We start from the raw sequence: 23,494 nt of genomic DNA on the forward strand, positions 1-23,494 counted from the left end.
TTATTTCTTTTTATTTTGGCCAATTCTGTCTTCCTATTAACTTAGGAGAGATCTATTTTGTATTTTTATTTTCTCCTCAAAATACTTTTGGACAAAAATTGTAATGTGGTTTCTTTCCACTTCAGGTATACTCTCTATTTCTATTTCAGTCTATTTCCAGTCTGCCTAACACTCTGTCTTATGATACACAAACCAACGTGCTCTCACATCTCTGTTTTCACTGTCTATGCTATTGTAATTTCGTAGGACCAGCAGCAGATTTCATTGATGTCCTAGGAGATCTGATTGTTCATTTTCCCTCTCTGACCTTTTGGAACAGCTGTATTTGAAATAGAATAGAACTATATACAACCCAGTAAAGGTGAAAAGATTTCTCTCTTCCTATAATAAGGAAAACTTCGATGGCAAAGACATGTCACCAAAATGAAATGCAGAAGTTAGGAAAAGATCATTTTAATTACTGAAGTTTATTATTATTTTTTTTTAAATTGAATTACTTTTCAATGTTGTTATTACATGGTTTTGACTGTCAGATAAGACTTATGCCTCTTCAAAATGGAGTAAACTGTATATTTACAGTTTCCTCGTCTATTTTATTTTTTTCAGGACCAACATATACACACTTTGCATAGAATGGAAGAGCAATGGGAGTATTGTCTACAAATTTTTGCAGTGACATATAAAGAACAATTTTCGGAGACATCTTAAAGCTTAAAGAAAAAAAAAAAAAGCAAATTATAAGAGCAGTGAGACTCTGACATCTAATCACACACTGGTATGAATGCTAGAATGGTATGAAATAAAAAAGGCAGATGAACCTTTGGAACTGTGGGATCTCCACAGAAGGCCAATGAAGTCTTTCTACAGAGAATACTGCAATAAGGAAGTGTGAGGGCAGCTACCAGATACAAAGTACAGGACAGGCTGAGAGATGAAATGACCTGAGGAATTAGTGGGAGGAGATAACTTGAGGTGATGCACTAAGCTTTACTTTACTTTTTGAAGAGCAGAGCTGGCTATACTCATGACCACAGCAATTACTGTAGCACCCAATTGAGTCCAGCTTTTTTGTGGTCTGCCTGTCTACTTCTTTGGAGCAGCCATCTGGAGAAGCAGCAGCAGCTGAATATTACAAGATACTGAAAAATTGAGAGAAGTTGCAGCACAAGTAAACAGAAGTGAACTACACCAACAAAAAACTCTTGGTTTTACTCCACTTCATTTCAGTTCTTAAACAACAGGTAAAATCCACTGAAGCTGCCCTGATTTCTTCCACAGCTATTATTGAGATGCACTGGCATTTCTAAGGGCTTTTATGGCCTCCTCTCTTGATGAGAGGCTTGTAGGTGTGGGGTGTTCCTTTCTGTGTAGAACTTACAGATCTAATTTCTCGGCAAAATCAGTTAAATCAAAAATCAGGGTCTGAAAGAAAAAAATACGTAAATTTTATTTAGGTTCTTTTTTAACTAGAAGAGCTGTGGAACATTTCTGTCGCTATCAGAAACACTTCAAAGAGTACAGTATGGACAGACAGATGGATGTGAGGCCAGAGTGGTAGGCAATATTAAATCCCAGAGGAGTTTTAACCAGGCTAATGCAGGGTTGGTGTGGAAGCACTTGGTAGACAAGAAGGGAAGGTGTCCAGATATTGTACCTTTGTGTGATAATTACTGCGTGATTCATGTAGGGGAAAGCATATCTTTAATATTCAGCTGCTACTGTATCAGAAAGTTTCCTAATATGAAAATATTCATATTTACTCTCTCTGAGTTTACAGTGCTGAACATTAATGCTGACGATGAGAAATAAAGTCGCAGGTAGGGTTACTTTGAAGTAGGTTAGTGGATGAATTTACTGCACGCTAGCTGTTTTCTGCTCATTATCTATGAAAGTACAATAAACTACCTTGCACTCAGATTATCTGTCAAAATAAAGGAGAACCACAGAGCCAACTCAAGCTGTGGAGCCCTTGCTGCCACATTGTTGGTACATATAATGACTGGTAACCTCATTATGATCATGAGGTAGAAACAGATACGTGTCAAAGATGTATAGTAAAAGAATACCTTCATGATTTTATATTACATTCATAATCTACTTACATTTCTGAATTATATTCTAAGTGCTGAGCACAGCACCTTGCAGCATCAGAGACCTAATTCTAAACTGGGATTGGGGTAAATTATTCCTTTGTTTGATATTAACTTCATATCAGACTATGAAAACATCAAGCAGCATACTCAAACTCTCCATGATGACAATGTTCAGGTCTTGTACAGATATTTTTTCCAAGGCTATTGAAACGCTCTTTTTGGAGATGGTAAATGTTCTTCAATAGACATAGTGCAAATGTCTAAACAGTGCAAAACACCAAGGAAATAGCACATCTGTAAGTAGGCCTTCTACCTCTTCTTTTTGAGCAATCCCTACTCAGAGAAAAGACGGTCCTGAGTTGATTTCCAGAATTTCTCTTCTACTGAAGAGCATTGCCAGCTGCTCTTTGAAGCAGGACTACAGACTCTAAAGTTTTTTCTCTTTCTACTATTCCTTCTGGAAGTACCTGAGAAACAATAGGGTGAGCCTGAGGCATTTAATGGAGTCTACAGTGCTAGTTGAAGTTCTGAAATGATAATCTGTGCATACTATAGAAGACATACTATGTTAATTGTTTCCAAGTGAACATGTTTCTGAAATGGCATCATTTGGTTTGGAGTGGTTGGTGGATATGGATCGCAAACAAGGTACATATTACCTTTGCTTCCCTATTCTCAACAACAAATCCAGTCTGATATCAGTGTTTCTGAGGTCAATAAAATGTGCTGTTAAGAAACCCTCAAACTATTTCTGTTCAGCAGAATGGTACTTTTACAAAATTATGTTGAATTGTGTAGTTAATTCTTTAGTAATGCATATTAAAACTTGAAGAAGTACTTGCATGGGAACTGTTGAGTCACAGCCTAAACTACTAAACCCCACTGATCACCTGGGGAAAAGAACCGGGTCAACCCTGGGAGCACAGGTGAAGGCAATTCAGCTGTGTGATCGAAGGGAGGGCCTGGCTGCACCTCTCTTAGACCCCCTTTAAGGGCTGACTGCCACTGTGGAAGGATCTCTGGTTGGAGATTCCTCCCTTGTGGAGTCTTTACTGTGAGCCTAGATCTTTAGAAACAGGTCAGCACTTTTAGTTTTCCTTTGAAATACCATCCTATCCACACTGGTCCCTTAGCTGTTATGCTCCTGTATCGCCCTTCTGCTGCATTAATCTTTCCAATTGTAACAGTACTCCTCCTTCATTTATATAATACAGTACAGGCTATCTATGACATCAGTTCTCCTTATATAAAGTTCATGTAACAGGAATTGCTGTAGGTCTTCGAAAAAGGATGTGAAGACAAACCTAAGCATTGCATCGAAAACCACAGTGCTTAGAAGGAAAAATGAACCTCTCCTCTGTGCTGACTCAGTACTGAGTCTCAAGTTGCAGCACAAAGAGGAATATGGGTTCAGTTCTAAACTGTGACACGCAGTGCGTGATGCCATATTGTTAACTTTTTCTCTCTTTACTGCTGGTCATCCTGATAGCTAGCTTCTCCCTCTTACCATGCCTTTGTCAGCCATCAGAGCCTAACTATGTTTAAATAGCAGATTAATCACCTTCCTTGAAACATTAACAATTCCCTTCTATTTAATTTACAAAATCTCGCATTTCTCTAGTGCTTTTACTACACATTCACATAAAACAAGATTGTTGATCATTTATCTACTTCATCTTTATTTCGTACCTCAAATCAGAAATCCATTTTGCCCGTGTAAGAATGCTAGACATACTGAAAACCTTTACAGTTTCCAGAAGACTGGGCACGTTTTCTATCACCGTTTTTAAAGTTAGTGAACAACTGCATTTTCTGAAAATTATTTCAGGAAAGCAGAAAATACTTCAATTTCTAGAAGAAGAAATACTCTTTGATTACTACTGCAATTCAATCATTTATTTTTGTTCCTAGCCTGACTCCCCTGATTTACAGAAAATATTATAAACAGTTATGAGGCACAGAAATATTTCATGATGATTTTTGTATCAGCCATAATGTTGTAACTCCTAACTCAGAATGCTGTTACACTGTCATAGGTATTATAATACAAGTGATCATTACTGATTAGCAGCACATGAGCTATCACAGCAAACGAGGCTGCAGCAGAAGCTGCTGCTCCTATGCAAATAACCCTAACAAAAAATGGAAATAAGACAGAAGATCAGTTCCTTAATAATATTATTCCAAAATTCATGTTTCTAAAAGTAGGGCCTTGCTACCAAAGAAGAATTGCATACTATGGGAGTAACAGAAATTGAATGCAATCAGTGCCAAGCTAGCAGTGAAATACGAAGCTACTGCCATATTGCACATTTAGAGAGTGTAGTTGCAGATGGGCACAAATTGTAACTTGGTGTATGTATCCAGAAATTCCATTGGTGCTCTGTGCCACTGGAATACATCTAGCCACTATGATGCGACGATTAGAAGCTTTAAAGATGCTGCATCTTCTTTGCACTTCAAACTGCTGAAACAGTATTAATAGTGTTAACTGTGCTCTTCCCTCATTCAACATTACTCTGAAATTTGCATAGTGAAGCTGATGAATAGTGGTGGTCAGTTGCACGACAATTTTACACCAGAAAATTCACGTTTCTGAAGATAAATATGAATATTCTATGTTGAAAGGAATATATTTTTTGTTGGTGGTTTGTTTCTTCACTACGGACTTGCTCTTACTTAATAAGATATCCTATTCTGCAGAATACAATGAATTAAGAAGAGAAGATTAACCAGAAGAATCTTAATTCCTCATATCCCCAAATTTGAAAAAATAAGCATTTAAAAAATGAAGGAATAAATCCTGGGAATAGTAGGATACACAATATATAACAAATAATACAACTCATAACAACGGAAGTGGATGAAAACATGAAATAGAGATGCAGTTTTGTGAAGCTTAAGATCATAAAGAAGCAGAGGAAAACAGGAATATAATCTACTTATAAATTACTCCATTAGGATATTGCAAAATCTTTGCCTGTTCCTGACCCGTAGTTAGCAGAGGAGCTGAAGGCTGTGGCAATGTTTCTAATGACAACCTTCAGCTGCACCATATGTATTCCATTCCAAGCCATTCTATGATTCTATGCATTTATAGGACAGATACTATCAGGACAGTGGTTGCTTCTTCAAATGTTAGATTTGGAACTTGCTTTCAATTTTGAATTTCAATGTACTATATTTATAAAGAGAGGAAAATAAATTGTGAGTTTCAAGGTATTTAAAGCTTCCTTTATAATTATATTTACTTGCCTTAACTATTATTTTTCCTTATTTCTCTATTCTGAAAAAGCCCTGTGAATCCTACAATCAGGCTCTGGATATTAGCAGGGTGAATACGGGTGTTCTTTTGTTACCATACTTCATCTTTGGTAGGATCCAGCTGAAACAGTCATAGGACTCTTGAAACTCTATTTTCAACCATATAATATACTTTTTGCAAATGAGCAAATAACGTGAGTTGTCTTGGGTCTACGTCTGTAGAAACAGAACTGAATCAATAATTCATTTTGTTTGCATTTATGAGATGGTTATCAGGCCTTTCAGTAACCAAAACAAGTAGCCTAAATAAGAAAGATTGAGCCATGTCTCATCTGGGCCACCCAACTCCTGCAGCCCTTTTATTCTCCAAGGATGTCTAGAGAAAATTTCCAGTCAGAATACTTAAATGTAACAAAGACATCAGCACTTGGACATGGAGTGATGTTGGAAGCAGCTTGGAGGTGCTACGTTGTGCTGTGAATGGGTTAAAAATTCAGCTTAAAAAGAATAGCAATTAAAAAGACCTGCAATCTGTGTCACAGTTGCATCTTTGTTGTTGCCTGATTGTGTTACTGATTCATCAATTCAAAAGCAAAAAAGGTTATTTTCCTTGTGGAGTTCTGTCTACTCACTCTGCAGTCAGCATATTTTAAGTTTAGCACACACAGTGTTTCTTCCTTTCTCTTTTGTTTTGTGTTTCTTCCATTCTTTCTTTTCACTTCACAGTACGCAGTATGTTGTTTTCTACTGTGTTTTAGGAGTTGTCCTTTTCTTTCCCTTCACTCTTTCAATGTAAATTTTTCACAAAGTATTTTCCCTCTTGTTTGCCTGTCTCCATGCGTCTTGCTTCTTCTAAAACACTGACTCATTAGGATAGTAGGGAAAGAGCCAGTTTTAGCTGGATTCAAACAATAATTCACCATTGTTAAGGTTATTTAGAAGACTGAATTGTGGAGGCAGTACTGCCATACTGTGGTAGTTTCTTAGACACACATCTTTCCAAAGAGCATCTTAAAGCAAACAGAACCTCTCTGACAATGATTCCATTATATGAGATGGTCACAACTGTTACATTAAGCAAATTAACAGATTTTTATCTTGATATCTTTGCTAATAATTATCTGTAAGAAAAGTTACGATCTTTTTTTTTTTTTTTTGCCAGCCAGTGTTATTCCAGTTGCTGAATGCTTCACCTGAAGTCCTTCATCTACTTGCTTGAATTAATGGAAGAGCAGCCTGGCTGAAAATGAAGACAGCTCTGGTCTGACTTCCCTGATCCAGAGATGAAAATGCAGATAATTTCCAGTTACTCAACAAAATCATACCACATAGTTTTTTTCTATTTTCTACAGATCTGACCTCTTTTGAGAGCATCAGAAAATACTCCACAGCTCTCTTGCTATACAACCATTTTAAAGACCTTTGATTTTCTATTTCACAGGAACGTAACACATTAAATTTTAAAAGCAGAACAAATGGAAAAGTTATCTTTGAAAAGTCACATTAGCTACAAGGTCAGTTGTTTTTCCACATCAAAAAATAGTGCATGGGGTTAACAGATTGCTGTCTTACACAACTTAAAAGTCTGCAATTTTCTGAATTAAGCACTTCACTTAGTTCAAACAACCACATTACCCTACAAAGCACTTAGAGGAAATAATATCAATAACCTCTCTCTCTGGAAAAATGTACCTTGATTGCTCTGAATGTTGGGGGAATCATTGAATCCTGAAGTGAGTAATCCTGGAAATTTATTTAAAAGGTCAGTAGTGGAGAAACTAGGATGGCCTAAAAAGAAGATGAGCGCAGTTTGAGATGGATCTGCATTGCCTCTCAAGTTCATCTGGGGAGCTGGTCCGAAAGATGCTGCACTGAGGAATGGTGGTGAGTTTCATAAAGGGGAGGAAAATGTACAGAGGGTTACCTCAGTTACACGTCCAGAGAGTGTCCTGCTGCAGAAGTTACACATATCATTGTCCAGGTGCTTATAATTTTTACCGTTCTCTGAAAATACCTAATGAATTAACCAATTATAAAATGAAACCTTACCTATGACTTTTCCTAGGAAGAGTGCCTTTGGGGAATTGAACTGAATGTCAGATGCTGCTGGCAGGCTATAAGTTGCTGGAGGATAGTGGTCAATCTGTGAAAAGAGAAATGAAGTGATGAATATTTCAAACGGATCCTCCTGTTCACAGTGATGGCAAATGAGACCTGCATTTCAAATTTTATGCCAACACAATATATATGATATATGCTGATATGCTCTGCTTCGTTCTGATAAAGGAGAAATACCAGTCAATACTCCTCCTTCCATATCTGCCATCTGTAAGATACAGAAAGCCTGGAAAGTACAACATTGGATATGTATGCATTCTGGTTGTTGTAGAATCATTTCAGCTTTTGCTTGCATATTTCCATATAATTATTTAAAACAACAGAAATAACATCAAAATCAACAACAAAACAGCAGGGTAAGTAAATGCATAATTTTAATTTGGGACCTGTGTACTGCTAAATCTAGATTTACATGCTTTGCCCAAATGCGAATAGCTGGGAATTTGAGACTAATGCAGGCGTTGTCCATTCGCCTTCTCTCTCTGAAAATTCATAAATTAATAAGACATACATTTTTGTACTTCATGTTTGTTATTTTCTTTTTGAAAATGCTGTTCAACTTAATTGGGATGATACCTAGAGAAATCTAAGAAATACGTTCTAAAGTAATCATTGTAGCTAAATAATTTATTCTGGTATGGCACAGCAATCATTTTATCCTGTAACAGTTTTTCCTGTTTATTGAGTTTTTTTATGTAAAAGAAAAATGTGGAGAGAGGAAAAATAACAAATGGCCTAAGCTAATAATAGTACTATTAAGCTAGTTCAGTACAGCCCAGTAGAGTTTTGATGCTTGTAATTTATAATTTATGTGATGAGTTTTACTTTTTTTTTTTTTCTTTTAACTTGCTTATAGTACAAGCAGAACATTAGTTTTTATTATTATTATTTTTTCTTTGGCCTTACTTAGGTGGGAAACATTCTTATTTCAGAATACGAATAATAACAACTCAGTTCTCAGAGCTGCTATGGTACTTAACAGAAGGGTTATTAAACTGTATGGTATAGAGTTTGGAGAGTCATATTAGGGAAAGAAGGATGAAAGGACGTACAAAGCTTGATCCTCCAGTCTCTCAAATGCCAAGATTTTAACTGCATGTAACTTCTTTACCTGCAATAGTACTCTTTCTCATACATTTTAATGCACAGAATTTGTCTTCTAGATTCTCCTTTCATGTGCATGACAAAATAAACTGCATATTACCAGGTACTCTGGTACTTGTCAACATTGACAACATTTCCAAAGTCAATCAGGAAGTGTTAAGTATTTATTTTTATCATGACATGGAAACTGACTGGTGGGTTTAATTAGACACTAGTAAGTCTTAATAACTATTATCAATCTGTCAGTTCATCTGTCAGTGCATTGTGGTGTCCTACAATCATAGCAATGGTCCAGATTTCCATTTAAAAACTATAGGGATAAGTAATAAAGCAGTCATCCCTGACTAAGAATGCTCATTGTGTCCACAAGATTTACCTTCAAATGAAAAGTTAATTTAAACGAAAAATCACTGTGAGCTTTTACATGCATAAATACAGTGTTAAGGATGTGGGAATTCTGGAATTAAAATAAAATTGGTGTGTTAGATATGTGAAATTACAGCTTATTTCTTTGCAATACTGGTCGCTGGAAGAATATCAGGCTTCCTTCTATCCATGCAATACAAAAACAGCTTTGAGGTCTAACTTTACAATCATCTATAATTTGGGTTCAGATTACCTAGCACAAAACCTAAATCTTAGTTATTTTAGGTAATAAAACATACTATGTTTGCTAAGAAGCTCTTCTGAGGTAATGTCAAAAATTCTTCAGGAGTAAAAGAGTATTGTAACCCTTACTTTGTCCTACCAGACACAATTCTCTAGCTTTTTATTTGTATTTTAAACAAGTAAAAATATACCATTATGCTATGACTGATAGCAAAATAATGACATTATAAGAGAGTTGGTCTGAATGTAATGCCTTCCATTATATTATGTTGGCCCACAATGTGAGAGCTGGATGTTGATGGTTTGCCAGTGGAAGTTGAATCTTCTTATCAATTTTCCATTAAGTTTTGTTGTCATGTAATAGCTAGCAGAAGTTGGACAAAATGGCATCTGACAAGAAAGTGTATATGAAGCAGTGTGTGTAACTGAACTCCTCCTTGTGGAAAAAATGGCACCCACTGACATTCATGGGCTCTTGCTGAGTGTTTGTGGAGATCCAACAGTGAATGTTAGCACAGTGGGTGGGTGGTGCATTTCAGCAGTAGTGATAGAAACAGTGAGTCTCCTCTTTTGTTGCGGGTTTTTATAAGTGTGACATGCAGTTCGTCGCTGATGAAAATGCATAGCTATTGGTGGTGACTACGTTGAAAAACTGCATTTTATATATGAGAATGTGCTCTATCAAATAGTGTTATTGAGCTCTCTGTATGTTCTAGTTTCCATGGAAATAAAGAGGAGGCATTAGGTTTCCATGGGAACAAATAGGAGGCATTACTTTCAGAGCTGCCTATGCATATGGTCACCAGTTCTGCGACTTTGGAAACAGGGATGGTGTCAGAGTGTGGTGGAGGAGGAAAAAACAGGGTTCTAGGGCTGTGCTGCCCTCTCTCCTCTCTCTTCTGTTTCTCCAATTTAGTGAGAAATCTATATCTGCATGAGCACAACACCCCAGCACAGGAATATCCACGTGCATGCCTATGCACTAAAGTCCTCCACTGAGATTTCTTTGGCAAAGCTTGAAGTGATAGACTACAGCAGCCATTTCAGAATGGGTTCAGTTTTAAATGTTTTAAGGATTTAACAACTCTATTTGTTAAGTTTTGGGTTGTTTTGGTTATGGGTTAAAGTAAATACCCATAAATAAATACTTTAAAGTTGTTGATACTTATTTCCTGTCCTTGTCATCAGGAGAGGGCAAGTATTTGTGATTAGCAGTAGATCTAGATCTTGCTCCACTGACAGCTCTAGCTTCTCCTATAGTAAGTGAGAAGCCTGCATTTCTTTCCACATCCAACTTTATGGGATGTAGGATGCACCCTTCTCTCCAGGGACCAGGCATGAAACAGTGCACCAGATCACAGCACTGAGTGAATGGTGAGGTTTCAATCATCTTGCTTTAATTGCTTGTCTTGGTTCTAAACTAGCATTATTATTATTTTTTAGCTTTTATTATTATTATTATTTGTAAGAATTTAAAAGAGGATTTAAAAGAGGATTTTTTGAGGTCAGTAAGTTAAAGAACCACACTGAATTCTTTCCAAAGTTGTGTTTTACTGCCATCCAGTGGGGTGCTCAATTAAGCAACTGGAACTGAGCTATCTGCAATCTCAATATGAAATACTGGTCTGTCATTTTAATATAAGACAGAGTAAAAAAGGAATTACTGGTATCAAATGATATTTGAAAAAAGATTTTAAATTATTTAATGAGAATTAAATAGGACCTCTGCACACATAAAGTTTAATGTCATGAATTTATATTAAAATTATTAAGTTACATGTAGGATTTTTCTTTGCAGTTATTTTTCTTTAAAGAAATCGTTAACTTCTTTTGATCTTAATATAAACACAAAGTGTGGCTTTGAACACCACACAGATGAAAGTACAGGGCAATTTCTGAGGAACCTGCAGCTTCAGTTCTCAAGTCAAATCACACCAACCACACTGTCTTTATGTGAAATTGCTAGGATTTAAGCAGAAGTTCAATAAAATGCTATTTCTTTTAAATTAGTGTTCACTTGGATAATGCTACTAATCTTGACAGTAGTGCTTAGATTAACAGGCATATCAATCTAAGGGCAAATACACTGTATACCATGTCTTAGAATTCTCAGAAAAATCATATGTAATTATATAAAAATGTATACAGTATGTATACAAACACATTTTATTCAGTGCAGGTGTATCTACATCTGTGTTGTTGTCAAAACATTCTGTTTGTATACACTATTAAGCTAAAGTTTTTCTTTATGCTGAAGTCATTTTATAAGAAAGATTTTCAAAATGATATGCAATAGTAATGCTGTAAGGCTTACCCTTGCAACATCTGAAGATCTTTACTGTTGTGTTTACTAAGAGCAGAATAATGAAGGGGATGTGTTATCCTCATTAGCAATGCATGTGGATTGCTTTGGAAGCAATGTCTCCTATTTTATTATGTTGGCCAACAATGTCAGAGGTGGATGTTGGTGGTATGGCAGTAGAGGTTGAACCTTCTGTCAATATTCCATTAGATTTTGTTGCCATGCAACAGATGATAACAGAAGGGCAGTTGGATAAAATTGAGTCTGACACGGACGTGTGTACGAAGAAAAGGTGCATAATAAAATTCCTCCATGTGGAAAAAATGGCATACATTGACATTCATGGGCTCTTGCTGAGTGTTTGTGGAGATCCAACAGTGAATGTTAGCACAGTGAGTTGGTGGGTGGTGCATTTCAGCAGTAGCGACAGAAACAGTGAGTCACCTCTTCTGTTGCAGGTTTTTACAAGTGTGACATGCAGGCTCTTGTTCATCACTGATGAAAATGCATAGCTATTGGTGGTGACTATGTTGAAAAATAACGTTCTGTGCTCTATCAAGTAGTGTTAGTGAGCTCTCTGTATGCTCTTGTTTCCATGGAAATTAATGAGGCATTACTTTTGAAGCAATCTACATAATATTTATCTTTTTATTACAGCAGTGATGTATCAGTTGTATTAAAAACCTTATCCAGTCTTGGACAATGGCCTTTTGTGCTAAATGCTGTAACACTGCAGAACAATAAGATGGTTTCTACTCAAAAAAATACTTACAAATTTAGAATAGACTAAGCATGAGAGCACAAGCTGAAAAAATACAGCATGTAGGTGTATAAATACAGCTCCTCCTGAGCATGACAGTAATATAGGACAAAGCAGGAGTAGGGTGCCTTTAATGCTTTCTCCTTTTTTAATACAATTAGAAATGAGTAAATTTGGTTGGTAGTTATGGCAATTCCTTAGAATGATCAAAGTCATTCTCACTGCATGCTCCTTCCTTAGTGTGGCAATGGTGTTTCACTGATCTTTTTCTGCCAGAGAGGGTCCTTGGCAGAGGTTATTGCAGATCAAATCAGACAGAGCGAGAACTCTGATAAGCCAGAGGCTGTAAATAAATAGTAAAGCAGATAAGAAGTTAGGACCATAAACTCAGCATTTTTTACTGGCTTAGACCTTCAGCCACACTGCTCATTTGGAACACAAGAAGACGTATACCTCACTGGCACAGTGCAAGGCAAACTTAAGGTTTGCACTGAGTTTTGAGCTTCTCAGAGTTTCTGTAGAGGCATAGGTAATAGTGTTTTAGATGCCACTCAAGCCACTTCAAATCTGTTTTGCCTGTTTAATGCACTGACTTACCTATTGCAGGTTTTTAAATGTATAAGTCAACTGAAGTCTCTTGTAATTTTTTTTTTTTCCCAGGAATTTAAATAAGAAATGTGTTTAATAAGGAATACAGGTACAGGAAAAAAAAATAGATGCACTAAAGAAAATATGTATATCTGCCTAAATACTCAAGTACACTCAAGTGTAATTTGCCTCAATGTAAAAAGCAAACATAAACAATCAAAATCTAAACATTAAACATTTTGATAGATTTTAAATGGAAATTGAGGTGCATCAGAGGCTGGGGAAAGGGACACTATTTACTCTGGCCACTTTCATTTGAAATTTTGATGCTTCTTTCAGATATCTGCAGACCTTTTATTGCTTTTTTTTTTAGTAGATGAGTTGTATCAAATGTTAATGGAATCAATATAATTTCACATTATTAAAATTAGAGGTCTACCTAAAGATGACTTGTGAGGGGTCTGGAGCATATCTCTTATGAGGAGCGCCTGAGGGAGCTGGGATTGTTCAGTCTGGAGAAGAGGAGGCTCAGGGGAGACCTCACTGCACTCTGCAACTTGCTGAAGGGAGGTTGGGGAGAAGAGGGGTTTGGCCTTTTCTCCTAGGCAACCAACAGGACCCAGGGAAATGGCCGCAAGTTGTACCAGAGGAGGTTTAGCTTAGACATGAGGAAGAACGTTTTCTCTCAGAGAGTGGTCAGGCACTGGAATGGCTGCCAAGGGAGGTGGTGGAGTCGCTGTCCCTGGCAGTGTTCAAGAGGAGTCTGGATGAGGAGCTGTGAGATATGGTTGAGTGTTTGTGGTAGCAGTGGTAGTGAGAAGACAGTTGGACTACATGATCTTACAGGTCGTTTCCAACCTTGTAATTCTATGATTCTATGATTCTATGACTTTCACAGGTCATTAATTTGCCCAACATGTGCTGCCATATAATGAAAAGAACCTATTTCACGTTGAGTTTTGATGTTTTTAGGTTTAATGTTAGAATGAAATAAATAAAGATTATTTTCTTCTTGTTTCTTTAACATGAATAAAAATTGATGCAAAAACAGCAATTGTACAGGGTAAGGAGAATATACACACATTCACCATTGGAAATACATAATAGAATCAGAGAATCATTTGAGTTGGAAAGGACCCTTAAAGGTCATCTAGTCCAACACTCCTCCAATTAACAGAAATATTTACAGCTAGATCAAGTTGCTCAGAATTCCATCCAGCCTGATCTTGAATGTCTCCAGGGATGGGGCATATACCACATCTCTGAGCAACCTGTTCCAGTGTCTCACCACTCTTATTGTAGAACTTCTTCCTTATAATGAATCTAAATCTCCCCTATTCTAATTTGAAACCACTTTCCCTTGTCCTATCATAACAGATCCTGCTAGAGTCTGTCCACTTCTTTCTTATAGACCTCCTTCAGATATTGAAAGTCTCCCATTGGGTCCCCCAAGAGCCTTGTCTTCTCCAGGCTGAATGGCCCCAGCTCTTTCAGCCTGTTCTCATAGGGCAGGTGTTCCAATGTTTGGATCATTTTTGCGGCCTTCCTCTGGACGTGCTCCAACAGGTTTCTCCTGTGCTGAGGACTGGTCACAGTACCCTGGGGGAGGCCTCATCAGCACAGAGAAGAGAGGCAGGATTACCTCCCACAACCTGCTGGCCGTGCTTCTTTTGATGCAGCCTAGAATACAGTTGGCTTTCTAGGCTGCAAGGGAACATTGCTGGCTCATGTCCAGCTTACCATCCACCAGTACCCTCAAGTCCCCTTTGGCACAGTTGTGCTCTATCCTTTCATCTCCCAGCTTGTATTGATACTGGGTGTTGCCTCAACCCAGGTGCAAGACCTTGCACTTGGCTTTGTGGAACCTCATAGTTCTCTTGCACCCAGTGCTGGAGTCTATGTAGGTCTCCCTGGATGGCACTCTGTCCCTCAGGTGTGTTGAATGCACTGTACAGCTTGGTGTCATCTGCTAAGTTGCCGAGGGTACCACTATCCCACTAGTGATGTCATTGGTGAATATATGAAAAAGCACCAATCAGAGCACTGATCAATGAGGGACCCATTTGTCACTGATCTCTGTCTGGACATTGAGCCATTGATGACCTATCTCTGAGTACGAACTTGCAACCAGTTCCTTGTCCACTGAGCAGTCCACTTGTCAAATCCATACTGTTAAAATTTGGAGAGAAGGATGTTGTGGGGGACCATGTCAAAGGGCCTTACTGAAGTCCGGATAGATGACATCAGTGGTTCCTTTGTCCATTGATGCAGTTATGCCACTGTGAGTAGTACACCACAAGGTAGTTCAGGCAGAACTTGTCCTTGGGGAAGCCATGCTAGTTATCCCACATCACATCCTTAGCTTTCATATGTCTTAGTATATCTTCCAAGAGGATCTGCTCCCTGATCTTTCCTGTCACTGAGGTGAGGCTAAAAAGTTGGTAGTTCCCTGGATCATCTTTTCTACTCTTCTTAAAAATGGGCATGATATTGCCTTTTTTTCCAGTCACCAGGAAATTCACCTGACTGCCATGACTTCTAAAATGTCATTGAGAGCATCTTGGTGTGTTAGCCAATTCCCTCAGAACTCTAGGATGTATCTTATCAGGACCCACAAACTTATGGATGTTCAGGTTTCTCAGACGGTCACGAGTCTGATCTATGCTTACAGAGGGAGGGGCATTGCTCCCCCAGTCCCCACCTTCTGAACCATTCACTGGAAGGCTGTGTGAAGAGCAGTCGTTAGCGAAGACTGGGGCAAGAAATTGCTGAGTACTTCAGCCTTCTCCCTGTCTGTTTTTATTATCTTGCCCATGATTTATGTGGATATTTTCTGGTTGATGTACCTGTGAAAGCCTTTATTTTTCTTCTTTGCACCCCTTGCCAAATCCAGTTCCAGTTGGGCCTTGTCCCTTCACAGCATCCTGATCCACATCCCTAGCAGCATTCCTATAATCTTCCCAGGCTATCTGCCCCCACTTTCACTACCTGTACATTTTCTTCTTGCTCTTCACTTGCACAGCAAGTCTCGATCCAGCCTTGCCAGCCTCTTGCCTTCCTTTCCCCTTGCCTTCCCTTCTGGTGGGGCTCTTTATCACTTGGCTCAGGAAAATCAGAGTTTCTATTCTTTATATTTAGAAAGATCATTTAGGGTTAAAGGAATTATTTACTTGATCAATATAAGCTCTGATTTATTTTCAAAATCTCTCATATCAATAGCTTTTTATATTATATGGTCATATTTTTTCAGCTCTGAGCTAAAAATTTTCTTGTGACTTCTGATTGAGTACAAGAGCTTAGTTGCTATGGCTAAACTGATTGCTAATGCATTACACAAGCAGATGTATTTCATAGATTTGCTCTAGAAAATGGTGTGAGTTTGCCTTTCTGTTGCTCTTCTTTTGAATAATATATTGCAGCATGGCAATACTTTATAAAGTATCTGTAGGGATTTTAAATAATTCATGTTAGAAGGAAAGTCTCTGCTATTAAAGGAAAAATTGATTTTTTCTTTTTCCGTATACACTGCCCCTTTTTCCGATTATTAGAAAATAAGATTACAGTCAGATATTAGCTATGGTTTGCATGTTTCCTGTGGTTTAAGTCCTGGGTATTTCAAACATGTTCAGTTCTGCTGCTACTTAATTTGTGTATACTATCTGGCTGGTTTATTTCAAATTATGCCCCATCTCACTGAAGCTTGTTGAGTGCTAGGTAAATCAGTCATTAAATGAATCATAGCATTGCCCCAAAGTATGTTGTAGCCATACGTTTGCTTAGACAATGAAGGAAATTGATAAAAAAAGATGTTTTGATAACTACCATTACCACATCTAGTCCTAAGGCAAACATTTTCAAAATGAGACAGAATGGGACAATTTTCAGAGAAGAGTTAAAAATTAATTTTATAGCTCAAAAATATTAGACTTCTTATGATAAGAAAAAATAGTTCAATTTATTTAGCTTCTTACAGACAAGATGAAAAGATGTTTTAACTAGCATCCCTAAGAATATGTGAATCAGAATGACATCTGACACCAAACAACTCTTATCATCTATCAGGCATAGATTTAAAGATCCCTAAGCTAAATACTGATGTCTGCTGAAATAAAATATAAATTAGTTGCAAATACTTTACTGGATTTACACTTAACCATTGGATGATATGGCCAAAGGATAAGGTAAATTTTCTATTATATAAAGTCTTTAAAGCATTTTTCTAGAAAATGTGTTACACTATTATCATTACTTTTTGTGTTAGATACAGAATATCATTTGTTGAAATTTTATGGCTTGTGTTAAAGCAAGATATCACACAGAGTCACATTCTTTTCAAGCTTCAAAACACATGAAACAAGATTTTTAGGTATGATTCTACACTACAATAGTGATAGTAGGTGAAATCATAATTTCATCTAAGTCTGTGAGAAATTTCTGTTCATTTTAGTGAGATCAAAACTTAATCTTTAATTACATGGATATTCATTGCATTTAAGCTCAAGACTATATGCAGACTGTGTCCTTCTACTTTACCTGTTTATGTTATTGCTATTATGCTTACCATTTATTTTATACTTCAGGATAGTTTTGAATTAACTATATTTAATTTATTTTTAAGTGTTTCAGTGTTTGTAATGTTATCTCTACTTCTGTAGTGCAAAGTAGAAGAGGTCAAAATGGAAATAAGAGTACAGACTTGCAAAAATTCTGCTGGTTCTGGGTTTTAGCTGGATCACGGGCAAATCTTTCAGTAATCATTTTTCATTGAATCCAGATATTTCTACTGCCTCTGGTGAAACTGGGAAAATGGAGATCCGTACAAACATATTTTCAAGGCTATTCTGAATGTCATGAGTAGCATGAGACCAGAATACATTTTTAGGATTATTCTGAATCTTATGAACACTGGAGATCAGGCCAGGATTTCCATGAAGCCTCTGGATTATGTTCACTTTGCATGGTCAACAACTAGTATTAGAATCATAGAATCACCAAGGTTAGAAAAAACCTCCAAGATCATCTAGCCTATATTTCCCCATTAAATCATGTTGTATTTTGATAATCTTTTATTGTTGTGTAAATTCTCTCTACTACAGTTCTCCAGATTGTTCTAGCATGAAAGTGGGAACTGTCAGGTGTCCTTGGACAAGATCTTCCGAGCACATGTGTGCAGGCTGCTGCTAGTCTGGAAATATATGGCTGGGCTTGGGAAAGTTGATCTTGTGAAAATTGCTCAGGTCTAATATTTTTCTGGAACAAAGAGGACATTAGGAGATATGACTCATAACAAGAAATAGCTTTAAAGAATACAAGAAGAGTTGGAGATCTGTTTAAAACGTGTAAGAGTATCTTAGTATGGAAATAGAGAGGCTCAATCTAACTGCGTTGAGCATCAACTTTACTCCATTAAAAAGTAAAGCACATCATACTTTTTTGTGTTTGTTAGTTTGTTTTATAACATACCGATATGGCTTTTGTTCAAGGGAACAGTAAGCAGGCTTTGAAACCTACTGAAGTCAATGGAAGTTCTTTTGTAGGCAGTGAGCTTTGGATCAGAACTTATTGTCTGAGACTGGTAAGGAATGCATTGTCTCAAATTAACGTGAGACAATCAGCAACACTTGGTGGACTGTTTTACATTTAAAAGTATTTCTTTGGACAGAGCCAAAACCTGTTTGCTCTTGAATGGGAAGACTCAGGAATGTTTTCTTGCTGAAGACTTGGTCTGGGAACAAATATTTTCAGCTTCGTACAGGAAAGCTGGGAGATGATACCACTGTATCCTGTGAAGGCAAGGTACAAGCTGGTGTCTTCCTACTTCCTTCTCTGCTGATTTAAATTTGTAAGGCCTGTAAGATGGAAACAGAAGATCCTTGAAGCCGGAAGCTCTGACTCCAAGGAGCAGTCTTGACCACTCTGAACTGTAAGTAAGAGAACGTGTACATTTGTCATTGTCATCAACTGACCATCACACCTTTGGATGACCTGTCACTACCAAAGTACCCTCTGACAGTAAGATATCACTGGATTGAGGAGAGGTGAAACACTTCACTGTGTTTGTGTTTGCATATCTGCCTGTCAGTCTGTCTCTCCCCGTTTTCTATCTTTTTTCTTATCTTCTTCTATTAATTCACTCTTTGTAGTATCCATTGCTTAGGTATTGTCTTAGAACTTTTAGCATATATATAACTCTTGTGCCAAAATACTCTTACCTGCAGTGCTTATTAATAGTTAATAGCAAATTAGCCAATTTTACCTCCAATTAGAGTACTAGTTGTTGCTAGAAAGCTCTCAATAAATTGATTTATGTTATTCCTCTGAGTCTTGGATGATTCCATTGCAGTAGCGACCCCTGATGACTAGGGGAGGCATGACGCAGGAGATCCCTGCTGAACCACGAAGCCTTCTAATGAAGACAAACGAAATAAAGCTTGCCTTCCAAAAACTAAAGCTCAGCTCTTGAAATGTCATTTACTGGGATAATGCATTCTACATCTGTCAGTCTGGGTGTTTTCTTGTTCACAGGTAAATTAATGAGGTTTTGTGGTTACAAGTATTTGGTATTATAGTTGAGGTGAGAGAGAGGAATTATTAGCCAATCTCAGTTTTATGCCATTCATTTCAACAACAGAGAATATGTAGATATTCTTCTTGGAATCTATGTCATTTTTCTTTCCCGATACCTAAATGAACCATGTATATTTAATCTTATCCTTGAGAAACCACTGGCATCACAAATAAGAGCTTGTTATTTAATGTATAACTAAATATTGATTTGTCTGCAGTCATTGAATTAGAAAACTGAAATGGAAAACCCATTTGAGAGGTGTTTGCTGCCACCTTTCATATTGACTCTCTTGGCATACTAGAAATAGGGATATAATTATAATGAAAATAATTCACAATACAAATATTTGTTCTTGTGCTTATGTTATGGATATATGATATTGTGAATGCATTTATTTTGAAGCTCAACTTGATATAAGTTGGCTTAGCAATAGGGATCAATGTACTGCCTAAGGAGCAATACATTTATTTAGTAAAAAGAATCAATGTATGCTAGTTCTAAAACTTTCCAGTTTAACTTGTTATGTGAATGGACTTGTTTTTCTCAATTATCCTGCTTTACATAAGCACTGAACTTGCAATGAGACCTTTATCCTTGCATCCACCAGGTGCAAGGACTTTTTCTTGAGTTCCACATAAATTGTTTTGAGTTACAGTGCACCAAGAAAGAAAGTTGCATAACAAGAAATGGACATTTGACAAATCGTAAAAAAACAGCTAAAGGTTGGCCATAAGTCACTGTGATGAAGCTGAAGGAGAAATAAAAAGGAGGAAGTGGGTGGTTGTATAACCACCTTAGATGCAGCCTCACATGCTCAGAGGGACACTACCGAATATTCATGAGTTCTTTGAAAAAAAAAAAAGAATATGTATACCAGTGTATTGCATATGTATGTCTTAACTGTTTAAATGTAGAACCTGAACTGTAGGAGCACACACACACTTGATTTATTGAGTCGCTTGGTATGTGTAGTGAGAAATAAAGGAATGCCACATTCTAACATCAGATTGGAGTTAGAGAGTTTTCTTCCCAGATTTCAGATGACAAACTCAAAGTCCAACTGACCAGAGAGTAAATCTGACTTTAAATAATAATAATAATAATAATATCTCCTGGCTTCCAGGATGAAGTCTTGTATTGTTTAATAACAAGTTTCTTACAGTGAGAATCGTGAAAAAGCTCTGGTTCACACAGTTCATGTGGTAGCAATTTATTGCCTTACTGCAGATTTTTTAAATCTCTCTGTCACTACGAGGTTATTATAGCAAGTTAGAAAGACAAATTTTAAGCATGAACTTGCTATTGCAACTTCAGAAATACTGAGTGCTCTTGGTTTGAAGATTTGATGTGAAATAAATCATTCTTGTGACATTTTTATACAATGTGGAAGTGTTGAGTAACAGCACCAGGCAAGCAAGCCGTCTTCTTTAAAAATAAGCAAATCAGCTGCTCTTCAGTTTGGAGAAGAATTTAGCAGGAAATAGAAGTCTACTTAAATGTTCTTTGCTTAGATCTGCAAGAGAAAAGCCATACTTCATGATCTGTCCTCTGGACCCTGGGAAAAATTATACTGGTACCATACATATTTTATATTTGAAAGAGGTACTCATTTTCAAGTGAACAGTCTGGTTAACAGATCCATCTTTGCTCCTATCTCATTTATGTAACCAGATAAGTAACAAAATCAACCTCTTACAAAAACAAACAGAATTGGATAGAAAGCTTTTTCAGGATACTACAAGGGTGTTATTTCTGGATATTTTTTTATATGGGTTCCCTACTTTCCCTGTTCTTGTATGTGCACCAAATGGAGTCCCGTTTAATTAGATTCAAATGGATCTTTTTCCCAATTATATAAAAAAACTGTGTTCTAAGCAGACTGATTGAGAGATGTTTACCTCAGCGGGGAAACACTAAATAAAACATTTCTTGCTCTTGAAACCTTTAGGTGACAACTGCCTCATAATAAACTGAGAAGAAAAATCATTAGAATTTAAATGTAGGTGGGATGCAAGACTGGTATATTTAACTGAGTATGTATTTTCTGACTGATTTCATCTGATTTCATCTGATTTCTTCAGCAAATCATAAAACCATTAAAGTTGAAAAAGACCTCTAAGATCATCTGGTCCAACCATCATTTTTGCTCTTTATCTTCCATTTAGCAGTGAGAGAGAGAGAGAGAAGAATAAAATCGAAATGCTTCAGCACACGAGAAAGATGCATATATAAAAGTGCAGCCCCTGGCCTCCTAAAATCTGAAAAGCTGTTATAAATATCACCAATATATTTTTCAGTACATATGTCATTTTATTAGTGTTAATTTTAGTTGACAGCCTCAGTCAAATGACATTGTAATCCATTGAAAAGGTTTCATTTTAGTGTCTGGAAAAAATTACTTTCAGGGGTCTATTTTAATCTGTAGGTAGATTATACTGTGACAGCTACACTTTTGGCTTGGTTCCCAAGGAGACTTCCTCTATTTATATTTCATTTGTTATTGTTTTTTCATTTCATTCTTATGAACTATCAAATCCATATTAATCCATCCAATCTATCTGACTCTCCTGCCAATAAAGCTGTTCTCATACCCTGCTGCAGTCTCCATGCTTGTAGATGGGACAGCCAGGGAATGAAAACAGAGTTCTGTAATGACTACACAGAAAAGGCTGTCTAGAAATACTGATTTCTTCTTGCAGAGCTCTCCTCAGTTATTTAAATACTATGATATTATCTCTAAGATTTGTGAACTAAGATACAAAAAGTTCCTGTCGGTGTGGTACTGAAAACTAAGTAGGCCAGAAGTACATGTGCCATCAATAATAATCTCCTGTCTTAGACTCCTGCCACATAAACACTAAATAATCTGCTCATCTTTCCTTCTATTTCACTGAACAGCAGGGTAAATTTAAATTTTAAGACACTCTTATTTGCAAACGCAGGTCTTAAGGCATGATATTTATTTGTATGCCAGCATCTACTGCCATTTAAGATGCTGTAGGTTATCCCTCGTGGTTTTCAGCTACTGTTCCAGATTAGCGCAGGTTTATCCTAAGTCTCTGGCTATTTCTCACTCAGATGTTTCTGATGTCCTTGAGCATCTACAATGATATATGTATTATCCCACTAGAGCAAGGATTTGAACAAATATGACTCAATGCAATAGAGAGAATAGCTTTTGTTAAGTCCTAAGACTGAGATTTCCAAGCGGAAGACCTTCTACTGTATTTTTATTTCCCAAATTGCACTGGTATCTTCAGGGGAATGCTACAAGTTACAAGCAATAAACTAGATGGAACCAAAACATGTTTATTGTCTGCTTACCTGTAGTATGATGTCCCGTTCATTCCGTGTGATGTTAACAGTATGGGGCTGTCCGTTTGCCATGTTTCTGTGGTCAACATCAATGTTATATGGCTCCTTGGTACCTCCTAGGCTGTACCGAATTTGCAGATTCCCTAATGAAAGCAATGTGAAAAGTACCCTCAGGTATGTTGATACTTATTCACCAGCTGTTTTCCCCCTCTTTATTTCCTCATACAACTATTTACCACTTAACATTTAAATTGCTCTCATAGCTGCTATCTGCTGCAGGAGAATTCTAAAAAGGGCCAGTATTTTAGATTGTTCAGCTATTGGACGGAAAACAGCTTTCAGTTTACAACCCAGAAGCATGACAATGATCAGCATCACAAAACCAGTGTTTGTACATTCTCTGGATTGCAAACTGAACAAATCAGAGCTATGCCTTGAACAATGCAGATAATTATTTCAAATTTGAGCACAGCAAGTAGCACGTTGTTATTGAGATTATTATCCCTGCTGTAGTAAAATTATTTGAAGTCATATAAAGTATATAAAGTTTTTTTTTAAAGAATAAAATGATGTGCCTTGGATAAAGATTTGCACTGGCATACAATCAACACAGGGGATTTCCTTGCTCTCATGTTTTACTGTGGTTGACATATGACCATCTGGATTTTACTGAAATTTAATAGCATGTGGTAGAATGAAAACTTCAGGTTATATTTTTAGAAAAGAGTAATCAAAAGTACTAAACTGATATGCTGCCAGTTTTTTTTTTTTTT

General features: G+C 36.9%; 1 protein-coding gene across 2 annotated transcripts in view; it reads right to left on the reverse strand.

Annotated features, from left to right (window-relative positions):
- The window catches only part of CNTNAP2 (contactin associated protein 2), a 793,259-nt gene that overhangs the window by 58,980 nt on the left and 710,785 nt on the right, over nt 1-23,494 (reverse strand). Inside the window, exons 20-21 of one of the 2 annotated variants that reach the window (XM_010708239.2) lie at nt 22,731-22,864; nt 7,407-7,500 (exon numbers count right to left, since the gene is read on the reverse strand). In XM_010708239.2, coding sequence (XP_010706541.1) covers nt 7,407-7,500; nt 22,731-22,864 — 228 coding nt within the window. Of the gene's footprint in view, nt 1-7,406; nt 7,501-20,567; nt 20,920-22,730; nt 22,865-23,494 lie in introns of those variants that run through there. The other variant, XM_031552712.1, reaches the window with a different exon arrangement.

This window comes from Meleagris gallopavo, chromosome 3 (assembly GCF_000146605.3).
Source record: "Meleagris gallopavo isolate NT-WF06-2002-E0010 breed Aviagen turkey brand Nicholas breeding stock chromosome 3, Turkey_5.1, whole genome shotgun sequence".
NCBI classification, from domain to species: domain Eukaryota; kingdom Metazoa; phylum Chordata; class Aves; order Galliformes; family Phasianidae; genus Meleagris; species Meleagris gallopavo.